General features: G+C 39.9%; 1 protein-coding gene across 7 annotated transcripts in view; it reads left to right on the top strand.

The window, feature by feature from the left end:
* The window catches only part of ibtk (inhibitor of Bruton agammaglobulinemia tyrosine kinase), a 152,190-nt gene that overhangs the window by 91,419 nt on the left and 41,811 nt on the right, over window positions 1-18,960 (top strand). For all 7 annotated transcript variants that reach the window (XM_041187928.1, XM_041187927.1, XM_041187931.1 and 4 more), the window contains 5 exons: window positions 3,889-3,990; window positions 6,467-6,584; window positions 11,362-11,422; window positions 13,914-14,041; window positions 16,078-16,190. In XM_041187928.1, the coding sequence (XP_041043862.1) occupies window positions 3,889-3,990; window positions 6,467-6,584; window positions 11,362-11,422; window positions 13,914-14,041; window positions 16,078-16,190 (522 nt within the window). The remainder of the gene's footprint in view (window positions 1-3,888; window positions 3,991-6,466; window positions 6,585-11,361; window positions 11,423-13,913; window positions 14,042-16,077; window positions 16,191-18,960) is intronic.

Genomic DNA, 18,960 nt, shown 5'->3' with positions numbered 1-18,960 from the left:
ATATTGCCATTCCTTGTTGCTGGGTCAAAATCCTGGAACCCCCTTCCCCAACAGCACTGTGGATTTTTTAAAAATTTATTCATTCATGGAATGTGGGCATCACTGGGTAGGCCAGCATTTATTGTCCATCCCTAAATACTCTTGAGAAGGTGGTGGTGAGCTGCTGCCTTGAACTGCTGCAGTCCATGTGCCAAAGGTACATCCACAGTGCTGTTAGGGAGAGAGTACCCGGATTTTGATCCAGTGACAGTGAAGGAACAGCAATATATTTTCAAGTCAGGATGGTGAGTGTCCCCATGTGTCTGCTGCCCTTGTCTCTCTAGATGGTGATGGTTGTGGGTTTAGAGTGTGCCTTCTAAAGAGGCTTGGTGAGTTTCTACAGTGCATCTTGAAGATGGCACACATGCTGCCACTGTACGTCAGTGGGTGGGGGAGTGAATGTTTGTGGATCGGGTACCAATCAAGTGGGCTGCTTTGTCCTAGATGGTGTCAAGCTTCTTGTGTTTTTGGAACTGCATTCATCCAGGCAAGTGGAGGATATTCCATCACACTCCTGACTTGTGCCTTGTAGATGGTGGGCAAGCTTTGGGGAGTCAGGAGGTGAGTTAATTGCTGCAGGATTTCTAGCCTCTGACCTCATGTGGCCACAGTATTTATATGGTTAGTCTGGATCAGCTTCTGGTCAATGGCAACCCCCAGGGTGGTGGTAGTGGGGGATTTAGCAATTGTAATGCCAATGAATGCCAAGGGCCAATGGTTCGATCCTCTCTCTTGTAGGAGATGGTCATTGCCTGGCACTTGTGTGGCATGAATGTTACTTGCCACTTGTCAGCCCAAACCTGGATATTGTCCAGGTCTTGCTGCATTTGGATATGGACAGCTTCAGTATCTGAGGAGCCGAGAATGGTGCTGAACATGGTGCAATCATCAGTGAACATCCCCACATCTGACCTCATGATGGAATGAAGGTCATTGATGAAGCAGCTGAAGATGGTTGGGCCCAGGACACTACCTTGAGCAACTCCCACGGAGATGTCCTGGAGCTGAGATGACTGGCCTCCAACCATCTTCCTTTTTGCTAGGTATGATTCTAACCAGTGGAGTGCTTTCCCCCGATTCCCATTGACTCCAGTTTTTCTAGGGCTCCTTGATGCCACACTCTGTCAAATGCAGCCTTGATGTCAAGGGCAGTCGCACCCTCCCTCCCTCCATTCGCACCCACTCTCGCATCCCATTCTGACCTCAATCTAGAACATGGGGTACAGCCTCAGGTTAAGTGTTGAACTTTAGGATTGAGATGAGAAATTTCTTTATTCAGCCGGTTGTGAATCTTTAGAATTCTCTAATCCAGAGGGCTTTGGATGCTCGATTGTTGTGTGTATTCAAGACTAAGATCAAAAGACTTAATCTCCCAGGAAATCAAGGGATATGGGGAGTGGGCAAGAAAATGGAGTTGAGGTAAACGATCATATTGAATGGCGGAGCAGGTCCAAGGGGCCAAATGGTCTACTCCTGCTTTTATTTCTGATGTTCTTATGTTCAGTGCCTCTGCTTTTTTTTTACAATATAGAGACCAGATCTGTTCACAATGTTTCAAGGAGTATGTGGCCTCCTTATTCTTATCAAAATGTATTACCTTCCATTTATCTGTATTGAAGTTCATTTGCTTCATTACTTGCCTATTCTGCAAGTTTATTAAAGTCTTCCTATATTTTGTCTGTCTTCCTCTGCATTAACTACACCCCCCAATTTGGGTGTCATCTGCAAATTTGAAATATTGCATTGCCAATTCCCAAATGCAAATTGTTTATGTAAATAGCGTACCACTGCGCTTCCAGCAAGGATTCTTCTGGAACCCCACTTCCTACCGTTTACTAATCTGAGTAACTACCTTTAACCTCTACTGTGTTTTCTGTTTTGGAGCCAGCTTGCTGCCCATTCTGCTGCTTGCCTCCTGACTCCACATGTTCCAATCTTATCAAAGGATTTTTTTGAAATCCAATATTACGCTTACTGCATTACGTCTAACTACCCCTTCTGTTACTGCTTCAGTGAATTGTTGTAAGCCATAGAGGATAAGGGTCCCAGTATATAGGCATAACCATTTGATGAAGACAGGATCTTGTCCTGCTATAATACCCTCATGAGGCAAATGAGCCTACCAACACTCACTGGGATCATACTTGAAGGATGGCCAGTTAATTCAGGTAGTTGGATGGTAACTTGCCCTGTGGAACAATAACATAACAAGAATCAACCATGTTAACTCTTTCATAATCAAAAACCTATGTTTTGGTTTAAACAGACTAGCTACCGTCACTGTTTAAGCTATGATCCTTTTCAGTTAATGAAATGTGCTGAGTTTGCAATCTAAAGTGGGCCTTATGCTCTAATGCTTCAGCAATAGCAAACACTGGCACTTAAAATGAGTGAAATTTTACAGCCTGTTGGGACAGTCACCTTTGAGTTGTTTCTGAGGCTGGAGCTTTGAAACATCCGATTTGGGCTTTTAGCATCTCCTTTGCATTCTATGAAAGCTTAACCATTCATGGCATGATAAGTTTTTAAAATTTATGTTTTCTGTGAAATGGTATACCTTTGGTATTTTGGGTTCTCTGCCTTGGTGACAAGCACAAGCCCACACTGCATCACCTTTTTTTCCCATTGCAATCATCATCCTCAATTCTGAGTAAGATTTCCAGTTTTGCTGCATAGTTATTATTTTCCTATTGTGGTTCATGGACAAATCTAACTGCACTAAGATTAATCAAAATCATGTGTGATGTTTACAGCTAGGAGATAATGAATCAAACAGATTGTACCAACCAGTTTTTTTTTAAAAAGTTCCTTTTACCCCCACTGTAATATTTGATGGAACTATTGGCTTTGTCTATTTCTATTGCCTGGTGTGTGAGTGAAACGCACATAAAATAGAGTCATAGAGGTCCACAGCACAGAAAAAGGCCCTTCGGCCCATCAAGTCTGTGCTGGTCAAACAAGTACCTAACTATTCTAATACCATTTTCCAGCATTAGGCCCATAGTCTTGTATGCCATGGCATCACAAGTGCACATCCAAATACTACTTAAATGTTATGAGGATTTCTGCTTCTACCATCCTTTCAGGCAGTGAGTTCCAAAATTTTTTTCCTCACATCCCCTCTAAACCTCCTGTCCCTTACCTTAAATCTATGCCCCCTTGTTACTGATCCCTCCACCAAGGGGACAAGTTCGTTCCTGTCAGTTCCTTCCTGTCTACCCAATCTATGCTGCTCATAATTTTATACACCTTAATCATGTCCCGCTCAATCTCCTCTGCCCAATCTATCCAATCTCTTCTCATAACTAAAACTCTCCAGCCCAGGCAACTTCCTGGTAAATTTTCTCTGCACTCTCTCTAGTGCAATCACATCCTTCTATATTGCGGATTCTGGAACTGCACGCAATACTCTAGCTGTGGCCTAACCAGCATTTTATACAGTTCCAGCATAACTTCCAGCTCTTATATTCTGTGCCTCGGCTAATAAAGGCAAGTATCCCATATGCCGCCTTAACCACCTTATCTACATGTCCTGCTACCTTAAGGGACTGGTGGACATGCACATCAAGGTCCTGCTGATCCTTGGTGCTTCCCAGGGTCTTAACTACTTAAAAGTTTGAGACATTTCAACAAAATACCAGTAACGATTTTATCAATAGTTAATATTAGTAGTACTTAGAACTTTTTGCAGTGTCTTTCATGCACCATGAAAAGCCTTGAATAATGCACCTGAATGAGCCCTGTGCATATTGCCAATATGAAGAATTGTCTCAATTTTGCTAAAGCTTGTAGACATTTTTAGTGTTGATAAGGAAAGCAAATGATCATATTCTATATTTTTTCTGATAGAATCACAGGATGTGGAGTTTATTTGTAATGTGCTCGTGGTGGCCGATCAGCTTCTTATCAGTCGCCTCAAGGAGATTTGTGAAGTGGCTATTACAGAAAAATGTGAGTTTCTTTACTTACTTTTGTAGTCAATCGCTTGATAGCACAGAACTTGATTATTCCTGTAAAGGAGAGACATGTTGCCGAAGCTTTTCATCTTGCACTCATCAGGGTGAAGGTAAGAATGCCCAATTTCAAACTATCTTATTTTTTATTTGTTCATGGAAGGTGGGCATCACTGGCTAGACCAGTATTTATTGCCCATCCCTAATTGCCCTTGTTTAGAGGGCATCTAAAAGTTAACCACATTGCTGTGGGTCTGGAGTTACATGTGGGCCAGACCAGGTAAGGACAACAGATTTCCTCCCCTAAAGACATTAGTGAACCAGGTGGGTTTTTACAATAATTGGCAATGGTTTCATGGCCATCATCAGACTTTTAATTCCAGGTTTTTATTGGATTCAAATTTCACCATCTGCCATGGTGGGATTCAAACCCTAGCCCTCAGACCCTGGGTCTCTAGAATACTAGTCCAGTGACTGTGCCACACTATGGCATCGCCACACCAATTTACACTAAAGGATAAAAGGGTGCACTCTTCAGTAATATGTTTCTCTTTTCAGCAATACTTTTCCAGTATCCATTTTTAAGATACTGAATCAAGACTGAGCACTTTGCAAAGGGAACCCATAACAAGCTGTAGTAGAAATGATATACATGGCAGCTTGACTTCATTGCTATCACCAAATACTTGCATGTCTTAGCTGACATGTTGTGGTTTCTAGACTTGATTAGTAAAGCTCTCTCAATATTGTTTAGATTGAATTTGCTGTATGACTGGGCCATGATTTGAAATTTTGCTGATTGATTATTTTTAGATACACTTTTTATTAATTCTTTGGGAACAGCTTTCATTTACTGTCATCCATAATTGCCCCAAGAACATTGTGGTGAGCTATTTTCTTGAACCACTGCAATTTGTTGCAACTTTTGATAGAGTGATAGAGCTGTGTGGCTTGCTCAGACACTTCAGAGGGCGGTTAGAAGCCAACAATGATGGGGCTGGAATCGCATATAGGCCAGACTGGGTAAGCTCATCAGGTTTCCTTCCCTTAAGGACGTTAGTAAACTAGTTGGGTTTTAACTAATTTTATTGATAACTAGCTTTTTAATTTCTAGATTTTTAAAAGTTGAATTGAAATCTCAAACTGATCTGAACTCATGTTCTCTGGGTTACTAGTACAGTAATATAACCAACACATGACTTTACCTGCAGTTGGGAGAGATTTTTTTTGGTAAAGTAATTTTGTTTATTGGGATTGGTTTGTTTATACATTATATTCAGACTTCTTGATGGTTCAAGATATTTAGTTAGGAATGAAATGATAAATAGGATAAACTTCTCGGTTAATTTCACAAAAGCAAAATGAGTGTTGTCATATAGTGAGCTGATAAAATACACTTTGCAAAGGTGCAACTCACCAAGCTACAGAATGTTGGGATGCAAGTTGACTTCCACATAGTTACTTTCTGACTTAAATCAAGCTTCCTGTGCAAAGCACTGACTGGAGCCCAGGGAAAAAATATTTTTTTTTTAAATTTGGGCGTAAAGGAATGTTACTGAGAAACAAAGGTTCTCTTGGATCGAGCAATGTGCAATGAAACCATAGGTAAAGTGAGAATATAAAATTGGTTTTTAAGAAGCAGTTGAAAATAACTAGCCATTATTTTTAGCTCAAATTTTAAAGCCAGTTCTGTTTCATCAGAAAATATTTATAAATGGTAAACTAAAATGATATCAGAAGTTTCAGTTTGATCTGAAAACACCAATTACTTAGCTGTCTCAGATTGCTTTGCTCACTGTCGTTAATAGTTTTTGTTTATGTTAAACAAAGAATGGGATTTCAAAATAGCTTTGTCTCCCTGTCAAAGATTTGAGAAGCTAAAACTAAGTTTTTTCTTTTTTATTCATGTTTCCCTAGAGTCATATATGACACTTGTATAAACTTACTTACATTCCCTTGAGGTTAGAAAGTTGAGGGATGATCTAATTCACAAACTAAAAATGGTAGATACAGAGAAGCTAATTCCACTCATGAAGGAAGTCTAGAACGAGAGGGAAAATCTTAAAATTAGTGTTAGGCCATTTAAGAAAATTGAGAAGCACTATTTCAGGCAAAGGGTAGTAGAAACCTGGAGCTTTTACCAAAAGTCTGAATGCTAGATCAATTGAAATTTTCAAATCTAAGATTCAAGGCTATGGGCCAAGTGCTGGTAAATGGGATTAGGTAGGTGGGTCAGGTGTTTCTCACGTGTCGGTGCAGACCCAATGGGCTGAAGGGCTTCTTCTGCACTGTTTGATTCTGTGGTTCTGTGACTAATGAATGTGGAGCAAAGGCGGGCAAATGGAGTTGAGATACAGATCATTCATGACCTTTTAGAATGGTAGAACAGGCTTGAGGGGCTGTATGGCTTATTCCTGTACGATATTGCTATGTTTTCTTGAATATTAACAGACTTCATTTTGTTCTGTTTTCAGTAACTTTGAAAAATACTTCAGAACTTTTGGAGTTTGCCGCAATGTACAATGCTGAACAATTAAAGCTGTCCTGTCTACAATTCATAGGTCTAAATATGGCAGCTTTGCTTGAAGCAAGGTAAGAACAATTGTCTCTCCATTTGCTGCTACTCTTAGACTATTTATAAAAGATATAAACTCTGTTTTTCCTTTTCTTGAGACTACCTATTGGACATGAAAAATTAATATATGATTCATGAGTTAGCTTGATAATTTTCATGCTCTTCTGTTCTACTATTGGAGCCAACCTTATAAGCATTCCTTCTAGAACCATCTTCTAAAACCCCATTGCCTTGCCACCTCCCTTAACTTCAAAAGCCTCTTAAAAGTCACACCTCATCATAATTGATCATCTCCCTTTGCAAAGGACTCCAAAATAAACTATACAATAAGCTCTATGTAAATGCATTTTGTTATTTGGATCCTCTGAGGATTTTGTGACTACTGTTACCACTATTAATAGTTTCTTTTGATTGCTTTTTTTTTGTAGTAGCCATTAAAACTGATGATAGACCAGGGTTGGTTACTGTCTTGAAAATATTTTTATGACAAATGTATGATATATATGTGTGCATTATATATTGTTTGAGGATGTGACAGAGGGGATGTGACGTATATGAACTTTTAGAAAACCTAGGAAACTAATAGAGCATTTTTGATTTAAAAAAAAATGATAGGAAAGGAGAAAAACTTTAAAGGGCAATTTTTGAGACAAATCGGAAGTGGGTTGTGGTGTCTCACTGGGTTCTGTTCTAAGATTATTACTTTTCATTGCATACATTAATGATTTGGTTATAGCAGGAAAGGTATCCAAACTGCAGATGGCTCTAAAATAAGCATAGCAAATAATTCTGAGGATCAAAGGGGAAAAATACTTGCATTTTTAGCATCTTTCATGACCACCAGCCATCTCAAAAGCGCTTTTGAAGCCAGAGAAGTGATTTTGAAGTATAGTTACTGTAGGAAACACAACAGCCAATTTTCACACAGCAAACAGACAGCAAAATGACTTGATCATTTTTTTTGTGTGATGTTGATTAAGCAATAACTATTGGCCAGGACACTAGAGGTAACTCGCCTGCTGTTCTTCAACATAGTGCCATGGGCTCCTATACGCCCACCAGATAGGGCAGATGGAACCTCAGTTTAACATCTCATCTGAAAGACAGTACCTCCAACAGTGTAGCATTCTTTTTCAGTACTACACTAGAGTATCAACCTTGATTTTTGTGCTCAAGTTCTGAAATTGAAACCTGGAACCTTCTGATTCAAATGTGAGAGTTATACCAACAGCCACAAAGGAAGCTGTAAAGGAATGTTGATAAAATGGTGGAATGCGTTAAAAAAAAAAGCACGGCAGTAAACGTGAAGTTGCACCTTTTGGTTAAAAATGGATATAATCATTATACTGTATATACATTATACTAGGAAAGCTGTGTGTGGAAGGGCAGAAGGAATTGGGAGTTCAGATTCAGCAGACATTAAAAACAACATCTCGAGCAGATAAAGTCATTTAAAATAAGTTCATAAGATAACTGTTTTATGGAAAGAGGTATAGAATATATAAGTTGGTATCAGTAAAATAATAGAAGGACCCATCAAAATGACCTAGTTGCCAATAATCTGTTCACTGATTCCGGTTTTGCCTGAATCAGTCACTCCATAGTTCTTGACAGCTTTGATCTAGAGTTGGATGAAGGAAGAAAGGTGAGAGGAGTTGCTCTTGACATCAAGGCTAGATTTAACTGAGTATGGCATGAAGGAGTCCTAGCTAGCTTGTAGACAATACAAGTCAAAAGAAAGATACTCTAGTAGCTGTAGTCATACCTGACACAGTGGAATGTGGTCATGATTATTGGATACCAGCTATCCACAGACCTCAACTCAACCATCTTCTCCTTCATTAATGACTATCCTTCCAACACAAGGCCAGGACTAGGGTGGTTGCTGACAATCCCATAATGTTCAGCTATATTCATAACTCTCCTGACCATGAAGCATAAAGGACACCAAGCAAATTAACTGCTCTGTCTTGGATAGTATCAGGTGTTGCCAACTACCAGATGCCAGAAAGCATTTATGCCACAAATTGTAGGTAGTGACCGTCTTGAATAAGAGTAAGTCCAGCCACCTTCCCTTGACCTTCACTGGCACCACGATTGTTGAGATTCCACCATCAACATCCCAGGGTCAATGTTGACCGGAAACTGAACTGGACTAGCTGCCCTAACAAGAACAGGACAGAGGCTGAGTACTGTACAAAGAGTGACGCACACTCTGACTTCTCAAAGCCTCTTCAACCTCTACAAGAGACAAGTTAAGTCTGTGAAAGAATACTTGTCACATTCCTGAATGGGGTCAGCTGCAGTGACACTCGAGAAGCTCAACACCATCCAGCGTAACAGTGAATTTGTTTGGAGTACTAAATATCCCCTCCTCTACAACTGTAACACTATGGCTGCAGTATGTTCCATCTACAGTGTGCACTATAACAATTCATACAGGTTACTTTGACAGCACCTCTCTTCCTTGCAATCCCTACCACCAAGAAGAACAAGAACAACAATGTTGTTGGAAATTGATCACCTTCAAACCACACACCAATCTAATTTAGATTCCTTCACCTTCGCTGGGTTAGGATCCTGGAATTCCCCACTTAATACCATTGTAAGAGCACCATTATTAGAAGTACTATTGTGATTCTAGTAGAAGATCCACCACTAGCTTCTCAGAACAGCTAGAGATGGGCAATAAATGCACATTGCCTGTGTAACCCAAAACCATAAGAAAAACTTAAAAATGTAGCAGTGGATCTTTTATAAAACTTTTAGGAAGACTGAAGTTGGAGTACTGTGAGAGCTTTTGACCTTAACCCTAAAGGAAGGATACTGAAGCAATAGAAAGGGTACTGATTCATTCTGATGCTGTCTAGTATGAGGAAATGTAAATGCTCAAAGGCTTGAAAAATTAGGTGCTGACCATTATCTTGCTATTAACACATTCTGCTATCTTATCTTTATGCCACTATTAACACCCACCTTAAATTTTAACACTATTGTTACCACTCCCTTTTTCTTGTGTCCAAGACATCTTTGTCATTTAATTTCTCCTGAGCTCCAACCTATCCCTGAACATCTACTTTTGTCCACCTGTTCCAACCCCTCTTCAGTAGCATAAAACGTTTCACATTTCTACCTACCTTCAGCTCCAAAGAAGAGTTATATGGACTCAAAACGTTAACACTGTTTCTCTCTCCATAGATGTTGCCAGACCTGCTAAGTTTTTCCAGCATTCCCTGTTTCTGTTTGGAATAATTAGGACTGTTTTAGTTGGTCAGACGATTGTGGGTGATTTGATAGAGATGTTTAAGATTATAAAGGATCTAATAAGGTATATGGATGCAGGGTATTAGATATTTTTGCACAGTGAATTGAGGAACTGTGGAATGCACTTCTGGAGTTAATGGTTGAAGCAGAGATCATGGGGCAGATATCACCCCACCCCTTCATGTGGTTTTCCAGCAATGAGCCAATGCCTGATGATGTTGATGGGAAACATGGACCTTTGAGGGCTGGGTCTCATTAACATAAGGCTGGCGGGCAGAGAACAGAGGCCCCAGAACAACTCGCTGGTTTTGCACAGCTGCAATATTGGATAGCTTGGCCAGGATTCTAGGCCTGGTAAAGTGGAAGTCTGTTCTTGGGAGCCCTGGGAGCCTGACATAAGGTATGCAAATCTGGCATGAGGGATGGGAGGATTTGAAGAGGGTCTTAGAGAGATAAAAAAATTCAAGTGCATGAAGTCTTTTGGAGTGCCAAAATGCTGTGTTCTCGAGATAGTGGGAGGGAGGAGACCACAGAGATTTGAGCATGAAGGTGAGAATTTTAAATTGGAAGCCCCACTTTCTCGACTGTGCCTTCAGCCATCTCAGCCTGCACTCTTGCATTCCTTCCCTAAACGCCTTTACCTCTGTCTGTCTCCTTGTTAGGTCCCACCTCTTTAACGAAGCTTTTGGTTGATCCTTTGGTTCACTTTCCATTCTTTTAATTACATAACTGTTTCCTGTGCTTCACTTTGTTGCAGAAGTGTAAATGTAATAAGCAAGTGTTGTGCATACGTTTATTGTGAGATGTATGTATCTAAACGTAATGCGAATAAAAAGTCATCAGGTGGAATCTTGTGGTAGCACTGGGGTCTCAGCCGCCAGCTGGAGAGCTGGTGAGATTCCCCGTCACGTCTTTTCAAGAAGGCCCACCACCTTTTATGTCACTCGGGCACTTAACAGACCAGGAGTATCCCTTTCCCAAGTATCAAAGACCCTGGGGATGGAAGTCCCACCTGCCAAGAGCTGCCAGTCAGTCAGAAGCTGGCAGTTCTTTAGCACTCAGTAGTGCTGCCGCTGGTACGACACCCACTTGAGGCCTTGGATCGAGGAGGGAACCAGGCACAGTTGAGTGTTGACAGGGTGTTAGGGTGAGGGTCATGGGGAGGGAAGCAGGGGCAGGAGGGTGCTTTCAGTGATCCCCATCCCCCAACACTTTCCTGAGGCTGGGCCCCGCCACCTGGCACTAACTGCCTTTGAATGAGTGACTGCCTCCAGGAACCTGCAAACAAACACAGCAGGGTTTGTTTGTCATGCTCCCCACATGGTGAGCCACGCTGCCTGCCTTTGGGATTAATACCAGCAGTGGCAGGATGAGTCTCTTACTTGGTGGCGGGATGGGAAGGCTGTCTGTGGGCCTTCCCACCATGGACTTAATGAGGGTGGAGGCAGGAAAGCACAGTATCTATTTTGCATGCCTGAAGAACCACAGGATGGATGTATATAGAAGATTGCTACTGATTTTTAATTTCAGATCTCTGGACATTCTTAGTGATGAAGTGCTGAAGGAGCTCTCAGTTTCTTATCGGAATATGGTAAGAATTCTCAGACTTTTTTATATATAGCATCAACTACAACACAGGATAAAACTTCCTATTGGGTTGATTTATCTCCTAGTTTTATTAGATATGCTGATTTGAAAGCTAATTTGCACACTATATTGTAAAGGATAATGCTAGTAATACCCTATAGGTGCTGTTTACTGTTGGTATAAGTGACGTTTAATTTCTGTTTACCAGGCCTGTTCTATAATGGTACGACTGTATTTGTATTGTGAAATAGAAATAAGAAAATAAGAACTTCTATTTATATAGCGCCTTTCAAAATGTCCCCAAGCACATCCCAGCCAGTAGTAACTCGTGTAAAGTGGGCACATAGCAAAGTCCCACAAACAGCAGTTGGAAAAATGAACAGATAATAAGATTTAATAGTGTTGGGTAAGAGACAATGGTTGAGCATGACATACGAAGAATTGCCTTCTCTTTGAATAATGTGGTAGGATCTTTTACATCTGCCTGAGGGAATAGCTGGGGTTTTTTTATTTGTTCATGGGATGTGTTGCTGGCTAGGCTAGCATTTATTGGCCATCCCTAAATGCCCTCGTTCAGAGGGCATTTAGCGATTTAAGAGTAAACCACATTGCAGTGGGTCTGGAGTCACATGCAGGCCAGACCAGGTAAGGACGGCAGATTTCTTTCCCTAAAAGACATTAGCGAACCAGATGGGTTTTTACAACAATCGGCATTGGTTTCATGGTCATCATCAGACTTTTAATTCCAGATTTTTATTGGATTTAAATGTCATCATCTGCTGTGATGGGATTCAAACCCAGGCCACAAGAGCATTACTCTGGGTCTCTGGGATACTAGTCCAGTGACAATACCACTATGCTTCCGTCTTGGTTTTAGTCTTATCCAAAAGACAACACCTCTGTCACTACAATGCTCACTGAGTGCTGCATTGAAGTATCAACCTAGACTATGTCCTCAGGTCTCTGGGGGAGTTGGGACTTAAACACTTATGGCCCAAAGGCAAAAGTTCTTTGACAGCACTTTCCAAACCCGCAAAACCCAGGACAAGGGCAGCAGATACATGGAAACACCACTAACTGCAAACTCCACTCCAAGCCACAAATCATCCTGATTTGGGATTGTATCACCAATCTGTCATTGTTGCTGGGTCAATGTCATGGGGGAAGAATTTTTCCTATGGCGGGCGGGCACAAAGTCAATCGCCACCTGCGATCGGCTGCGTGCTGCCATTTTACATGGGCGGGCCAATTAAGACCCGCCCAGTGTAACGCGGCTGGCAGCGCTCAGCACTACCTGTGCGGGCGGGGGGGAAAAGGGAGAGTCAGGCTTGCGCTCTTTCGCGCATGTGCTCAAAAGAGCGCAGCAACCTCCCTGAGGCACAGGGCTGCCTTGGAGATTAAGTAGATAATAAAGCTTTTTAAAAAAATAAAATAAAAAATTATTTAAACACGTCTCCTTAGTGTCACATGAGCTGGGACATGTTTGTGAAGTTTGCAAAATTTATTTAATTATTTTATAAAACCTTCAGGAAACCTCATCCCGCCTGTGGATGAAGTTTCCTGAAAAACACGAAGGCCACTTGGGCTCTTTGCCTGCCTGCCAACCTTAAGGTTAGATGGGCTGCATTGTTAATAAGTTAAATTACTTTCTTAAAGGTCTTTAATAGGCCTTTGACAGTTTGGCAGGCGCGCAGCCTCCTCCGGCATGTGCTCACTGAACGAACTATCAAAATGATGCGCAATGATGTCGGGACACACACCTAATGTTATCTTGCGTCATTTTATGCTTCAGCGTGTTTGGCCCACACCCGCATACGACGGTAATATTCTGCCCATGGAACTTCCTGCCTACCGGCACTATGGGTGTACTTGCACTACATGGGTTGCAGCAGTTCAAGAAGTTGGCTCAGCACAAATTTCTTGAGGCCAATTGGGGATTGTCAGTAAATGCTGGCCTTACTAGTAACACACTCTCGTCCTGTGAATGAAATGAGTCAAAGCAGAAATTTAAAACTAGTAGTCGTCTTCATTAATCCACATTATCCTGTTCTGAAATGTCAGATTCTCTCTGCTGGCATGCTAACCAGCATAAATATGAACGGTTGTCACTAAGGTGATTTGTAAAACACAGAACTATTGATTGAATTCTATACAGGTTATTTTATATATACTTTGATCATATGGCTGCTACCATATATTTATTTTGATATCTATTTATTTTGGTTTAAACTATGTCTCCAGAAAATTACAAGAATAAATCTGTTGCGTTCTTTTGCAGATGACTATTGTTTCATGAGCAGCTATATTCATTATTTTGGGATATTTTAAAATGTAACTTTAATGTTTGTACTTAAGTTTTTTGGGGAGGGAGATAGGTAAAATTGCAATAGTATTGATTAATACCATCCACAATACCAAATTAATTTGTTTTTTTTTATGTAGTTCCTTGATAAACTTAGAAAGCTGTGTTCTGATGCTTGAGTTTTAAATGATAGATTCCAGCCATGCAAAATAGGATCATCACTCCTTATCCAGGTGGCCCAGACATCAGTTCCCTTGGCGAAGAGATTGATGATAACTCTGTAGCCAGTAAAATTGAATTGGACATTGAACAATCTTCCAAGTAAGTGAGACTCCTTACCAGGTTATGATAATGCCCATGGTTTTTCCTCATCTGTGCTATCTGAAAAGGGACAATGTTGCTGTATTTATAATCAGGTTGGTTATGACTTCTGGTTAATCTGTTCGTATGCAATTTGTATTGTAAACTGTTTAGATCAAATATTGTTAGGCATACTTACTTAGATTGTTGGGAATTCTCTAAAGCTGCCAATTGGAAAACATTTTAAATGCTGTTATTAGTGAAGGCAACCATAATATATAAATGACTCCCGTAAATATAATAAACATTGGCAGCTGTCACCAGTTGTGATTGATCTGTGCACTGTACCCGTGTGGTCTGTGCCTGATAATCTTTATTGACAGGTTTAAAAAAAAACAGCTGACCACTTGGATAGTCTAGTTTGCTGTAGATTTGTAAAACAACAATGTTGACTTTTTTCTTGACAATATATTTGCAAGTATAGGAGCAAATAGAATTCTAATGTTGTATTGATGCAGGCACAGTATTGTTATTGTTGCTGTTTATATATGCATTTGTAAACCTGCTTCTTGCTTAGCATGATATAGGGAACTGTGAGATTGGAGTTTTACTTAAATTCATTTCTGAGTTAGACCAGCTGAGGGAGTAGTGGTGTTAAGTTTAAATTTTACTGATCACCACTGTTATTTAACTTGAATTAGTAGTTACTTTGCACTGAATCTTTAATAATCCCGGATAATCTTTTATGAGGTAGGGAGTTAATAATTTAGAGTTTAATGTGTGTGAGAAAGCTAATATATTTTTTAGATTATTATCAAAAGCTGGTTATAAACCTTAGGTAACAAAGGAAATGTAGTTTTTGGCTCTTTAGATCTGGTTTCAAGCTCAAGGATTGGAAGACTGATGCGTTTGTCTCATGTTGTCCATAAAAACAGCTAAGTGATGATTCCCTTTTATCCTTCATCCTTTTATGGGAAGCATCTACTCTTTTCAATATGGCTGTGATTATTAACTCATGTACCAACCCCCCAGCAACTTTTTACAATATTTCAACATGCTGACCCGCCACATTATAGAATCCAGTTTGCAAATCCATTTTACACTGCAGATAAAAGTGAAGTATCTTCATTTATGGCATAAAGCAATGTGATATATGTACAAACAATGTCATCTTGTGGTATGGGGACTGTCCTTGATAAGCTTGATAGTAAAGCAGTTGATTACCAAATCATAGCTTAAACAACATTGTACTAAATACTCTCCAGACACATCTGAAAGTGTATATGTCAGATTGGAGAGTTGTTGAAATTCTAGGAAGAAGCTACCTCTGGAATATATGGAAGAAACCAGGGATTTGCAGGAAAGGGCTCACTGACTTTTCTCTTGTCCAAAAATGTATGAACTATCATATACTTGAAAGTTCTGGTTATTATCTACTTAAGCTTTTACGATGAAACTGGAGGAACTTCTATATATTTAATAAAGTTAAAGGGCATACATTAAGGGTACTTTGAGATATTGAATGTAGAAAGTTTCCTGTGCGTGGTGGAAAGGGAATAAAAAAATTATTTTACAGGAATAAGTAAGTTGTGCAGTTTTACCTTGCTGCTTTGGCATCTCAAAATAATTTAATGGAGATTGGAAAACACTTCCCAAAAATTAAAGAAGTTTTAAAGTTTCTAACTTAGTAAGATAGCTGTAAAATGAAAAATATAAGTTTAGCAATGTATCTTTATCACTAAGCATTTGTAAGCTGCTCCTTGCTTTACTTGAAAATTCAACAGTCTTTCATAATCCAGCAGTGAGATCACAATTTAATTAGATATTTAACTTGTATTTTTCAGTTAAATTAATTAGTTGCAGGGTCTTAAGCTTAAGTTAGCACTGTAACAAATGATTTGCGACTGTTAATTCCAAAGATCAAGTAGTTATTGCAACTCTTTGCTTTTATATATTTCGGCAAGTGAATGTGGAGAAACCTAAATTTAATCTTACACTTTGTGTCAAGCTTGAGGCATTAAGCAAGAGGCAAATTAAAATTGTTTTTTTTTCTTCAGAGAAATGCTTCTCAAAAAGGCAAAAGTAAAAGCAAAAAAAAAGCAGAGACGGCGCTCGGACAGTTCAGGAGGATACCATTTATCAGATCTCATTCAGAGCCCAACTTCAACAGGTAAGCCGCATTTGAGATAGTGTGGTGAGAGTAGGGTATGATCTAGGCTTGGGCTGCTGATTGTTCATTCAACATCTGACAGGTATATTTCCATTCAAAACTAGGATTATACTGTAGCTCCTAACCTGAAAAGCATGGTGCTGTCACAGTTTAAGTTTTAGATCCACAAAAACCTGAAGGATTATATATCTTTTGAGTGGAGCAGCAAGAGGTTGGGAAGGGACTTTTAGGTTATAATGCTGTCCTTTTAATCTTAGAATCTTGGTTACAATTTAGCACAAGCAGATGATACTGTTCTTGGAAAACCTTTGTGAGGACAGAGTCTGATTTGCTTGTGATCCCCTTAGCTGTTGAATACCTGTGAACACTTGCTGAGGCTTACATGTGAATAGACTGACTAGCCTTTATGAACCATACTCCACAACAGCTCCACATATACAAGGAGAGGAGAGGAGAAAGGTGGCTTGGGAAAGAATGTCTTCTAACTGTAATGTTTTCGCCATTCTTTGAATATTAACACACCAAAACCTTTCCATAGCAGCCCTTAAGGCCATGGTAGTGCTGATAGTTTGATTAGGGAGCTTTGTTTATTTTGTAATGGATTAGCTTGATAGAGCTGGGCTGAGAAATCATTGAGAAATTGTATGAATTGGCTTTTGTGGCTCTGGCGTCGAGTTAAAGGATAAAAACAATAATGTTGGAAATGTTTTAAGCAAGTCAGTTAACACCTGAAATCATATACATCTTTCATCAGAACTGTGCATCTATTTGTACCATATATTTCAAATTTCCTTCTTTGATTTCTGAAGGTGCAGACCCTTGCTAGGATGTATCTCTCTGGGTGCCTAGCAGCCTTCTGACAAATGGCAATATTTCATGCCTGAATCTAGACATTCAGTTTGGGCTGACTATTCTTCATGGAAGACACCTGAGCCTGGTGCCCCCTCATGCACTGTTCAAACACATGCATTTTCCATACAGAATTACTGATGCTAAGTTGACAACAGTCTGGGTTTTCCATCCTGTCCCAGAACCCCAGTTAGTGGAATCCCTTTCAACAGACTTAGAATTTGATGTGTGACTTTTCTACTTGGTATAGATTAGTGGAGGTACTGTTTTTATTAGATTAAGGATAGTGAAGAGGAGATGTTACACCCTCTGATCCTGCAACGAGCACAGAGACTCGGGCTTCCTTTTAACTGGTTTTATTCAAGCATATGCAAGGGAGCCGCAATCATTCCTAAGAATGAAGACCCAGCTCCCGGATTGATTACATTTCACTACTTTTGTACTTTTTCTTATTATACCACATTTGAGTACATTTGAATACATCCATTCGGCAACCGACACACTGGTTCCATTATCTCTATCATATTGAGCACATAAACATGTGATTTTGCTAACCAATTATTCTAAAGGATGTATACATAATTATATTATCCAAGCAAAATTAAAACATGTACGCAAAGACCTTGGTTCTTACAACTCAAGACTGTTTGTGTTTCATCAAAGCCCCCTCTGTCCATTGTTCATCTTCCCATATCTAAGGTAAAACCATCTGCCCCTCCCCTATGTGAGAGGGGAGTACACTTAATCTAATTTATGTCATACTTTTGTCTCCAGTCTGACTCTCAAAGGCTGTGCAATCTTCATCTGGTAATCTTCAACGCTTAATATGTTTAGCAGCCATGTCTGCCTGGAGATTTTAGGGGTTTTTCAGGAAATTCTTACTGCATTCTCTTTTAGCATTTTTAATTTCCCCCTAAGAATAGTTATGAGTTCAAAGGGATTTTAATCATAAACTGATATGTTTATGGCATTGCTTATGCTGGAGGATCACCTTTCTCTTGACTAAATCTAGCTGGCTCATGCACGTGTTCCTTTACTGTGGTATTCAAGATCTACTATGCCTGGGGTATGCAGGAAATGGGAGGCAACACAGAGCATTTTAAAGATGATGAGGTAAGGCTGCAGCAGAGTTGGTGCAATATGGCAGTTGAAAGAGGAAGTGGACCTGAAACTATGGAGCAGCTTGGGACTATTCAAAGAAATCTGAAAACTGATGTTGAGTCTGATGTACACAAGGAAACAGGAGAAGGAAGCTGGGGTGCTGGGGAAGGCCAGTCATTTTGAAAGAAGCTGAGAAGTTTGGGGCTTGCAATTTATGGGTAATAAAGAATCTGGGGTTTAGAAACACTGAAGAATGGGATGAGAGCAGGGACAATGAAGAGGATAATTTCAAGCATTGGCCAGCTAGAAATGGAGTCAAGTTTTTGCACTAGTGTGCTGCAGAGCTTGGTACAGAGGACAAGCATTGCACAGCAGATAAAACATGGGTCGCGTAGAATACACAGATGTAAAATGTGAAGATACATTTAATTAAGCAGTAGCAAGAATTGTTTAGTATAATCATATTGAGATCATTGTATCTCTTGGATTGGTCAAGGATAGGTATACCTAGTCAGAACAAAGCTGAAACTCTAAAGCAGCGTATCTTATTACTCAGCTCAATTCACTCCCAGCTTGCTCATGCAATATCTTTGACTATAAATATGACCAAAGAGTCACTTGGTAGTTCTAAAACTTTTGGGGTTTAAGTCTACTTTTATATTAAAGATAACGATACCAGCTCACCATCCTTATTGATTGCCTCCCCTGACTTTCATTCCTAATTAATTCAAAATATTTACTGAACAGGGCTATGAATGAGCAAGTATAGCAGGAGAGTCAAAAGCAACAAGAACTAAGCAGAAAACTGGTAGGTAGGAAA

This window comes from Carcharodon carcharias, chromosome 5 (genome assembly GCF_017639515.1).
Source record: "Carcharodon carcharias isolate sCarCar2 chromosome 5, sCarCar2.pri, whole genome shotgun sequence".
Taxonomy (NCBI): domain Eukaryota; kingdom Metazoa; phylum Chordata; class Chondrichthyes; order Lamniformes; family Lamnidae; genus Carcharodon; species Carcharodon carcharias.
Note: the sequence above shows the minus strand (reverse complement) of the source record. Positions and strands in the feature narration are given on the sequence as shown.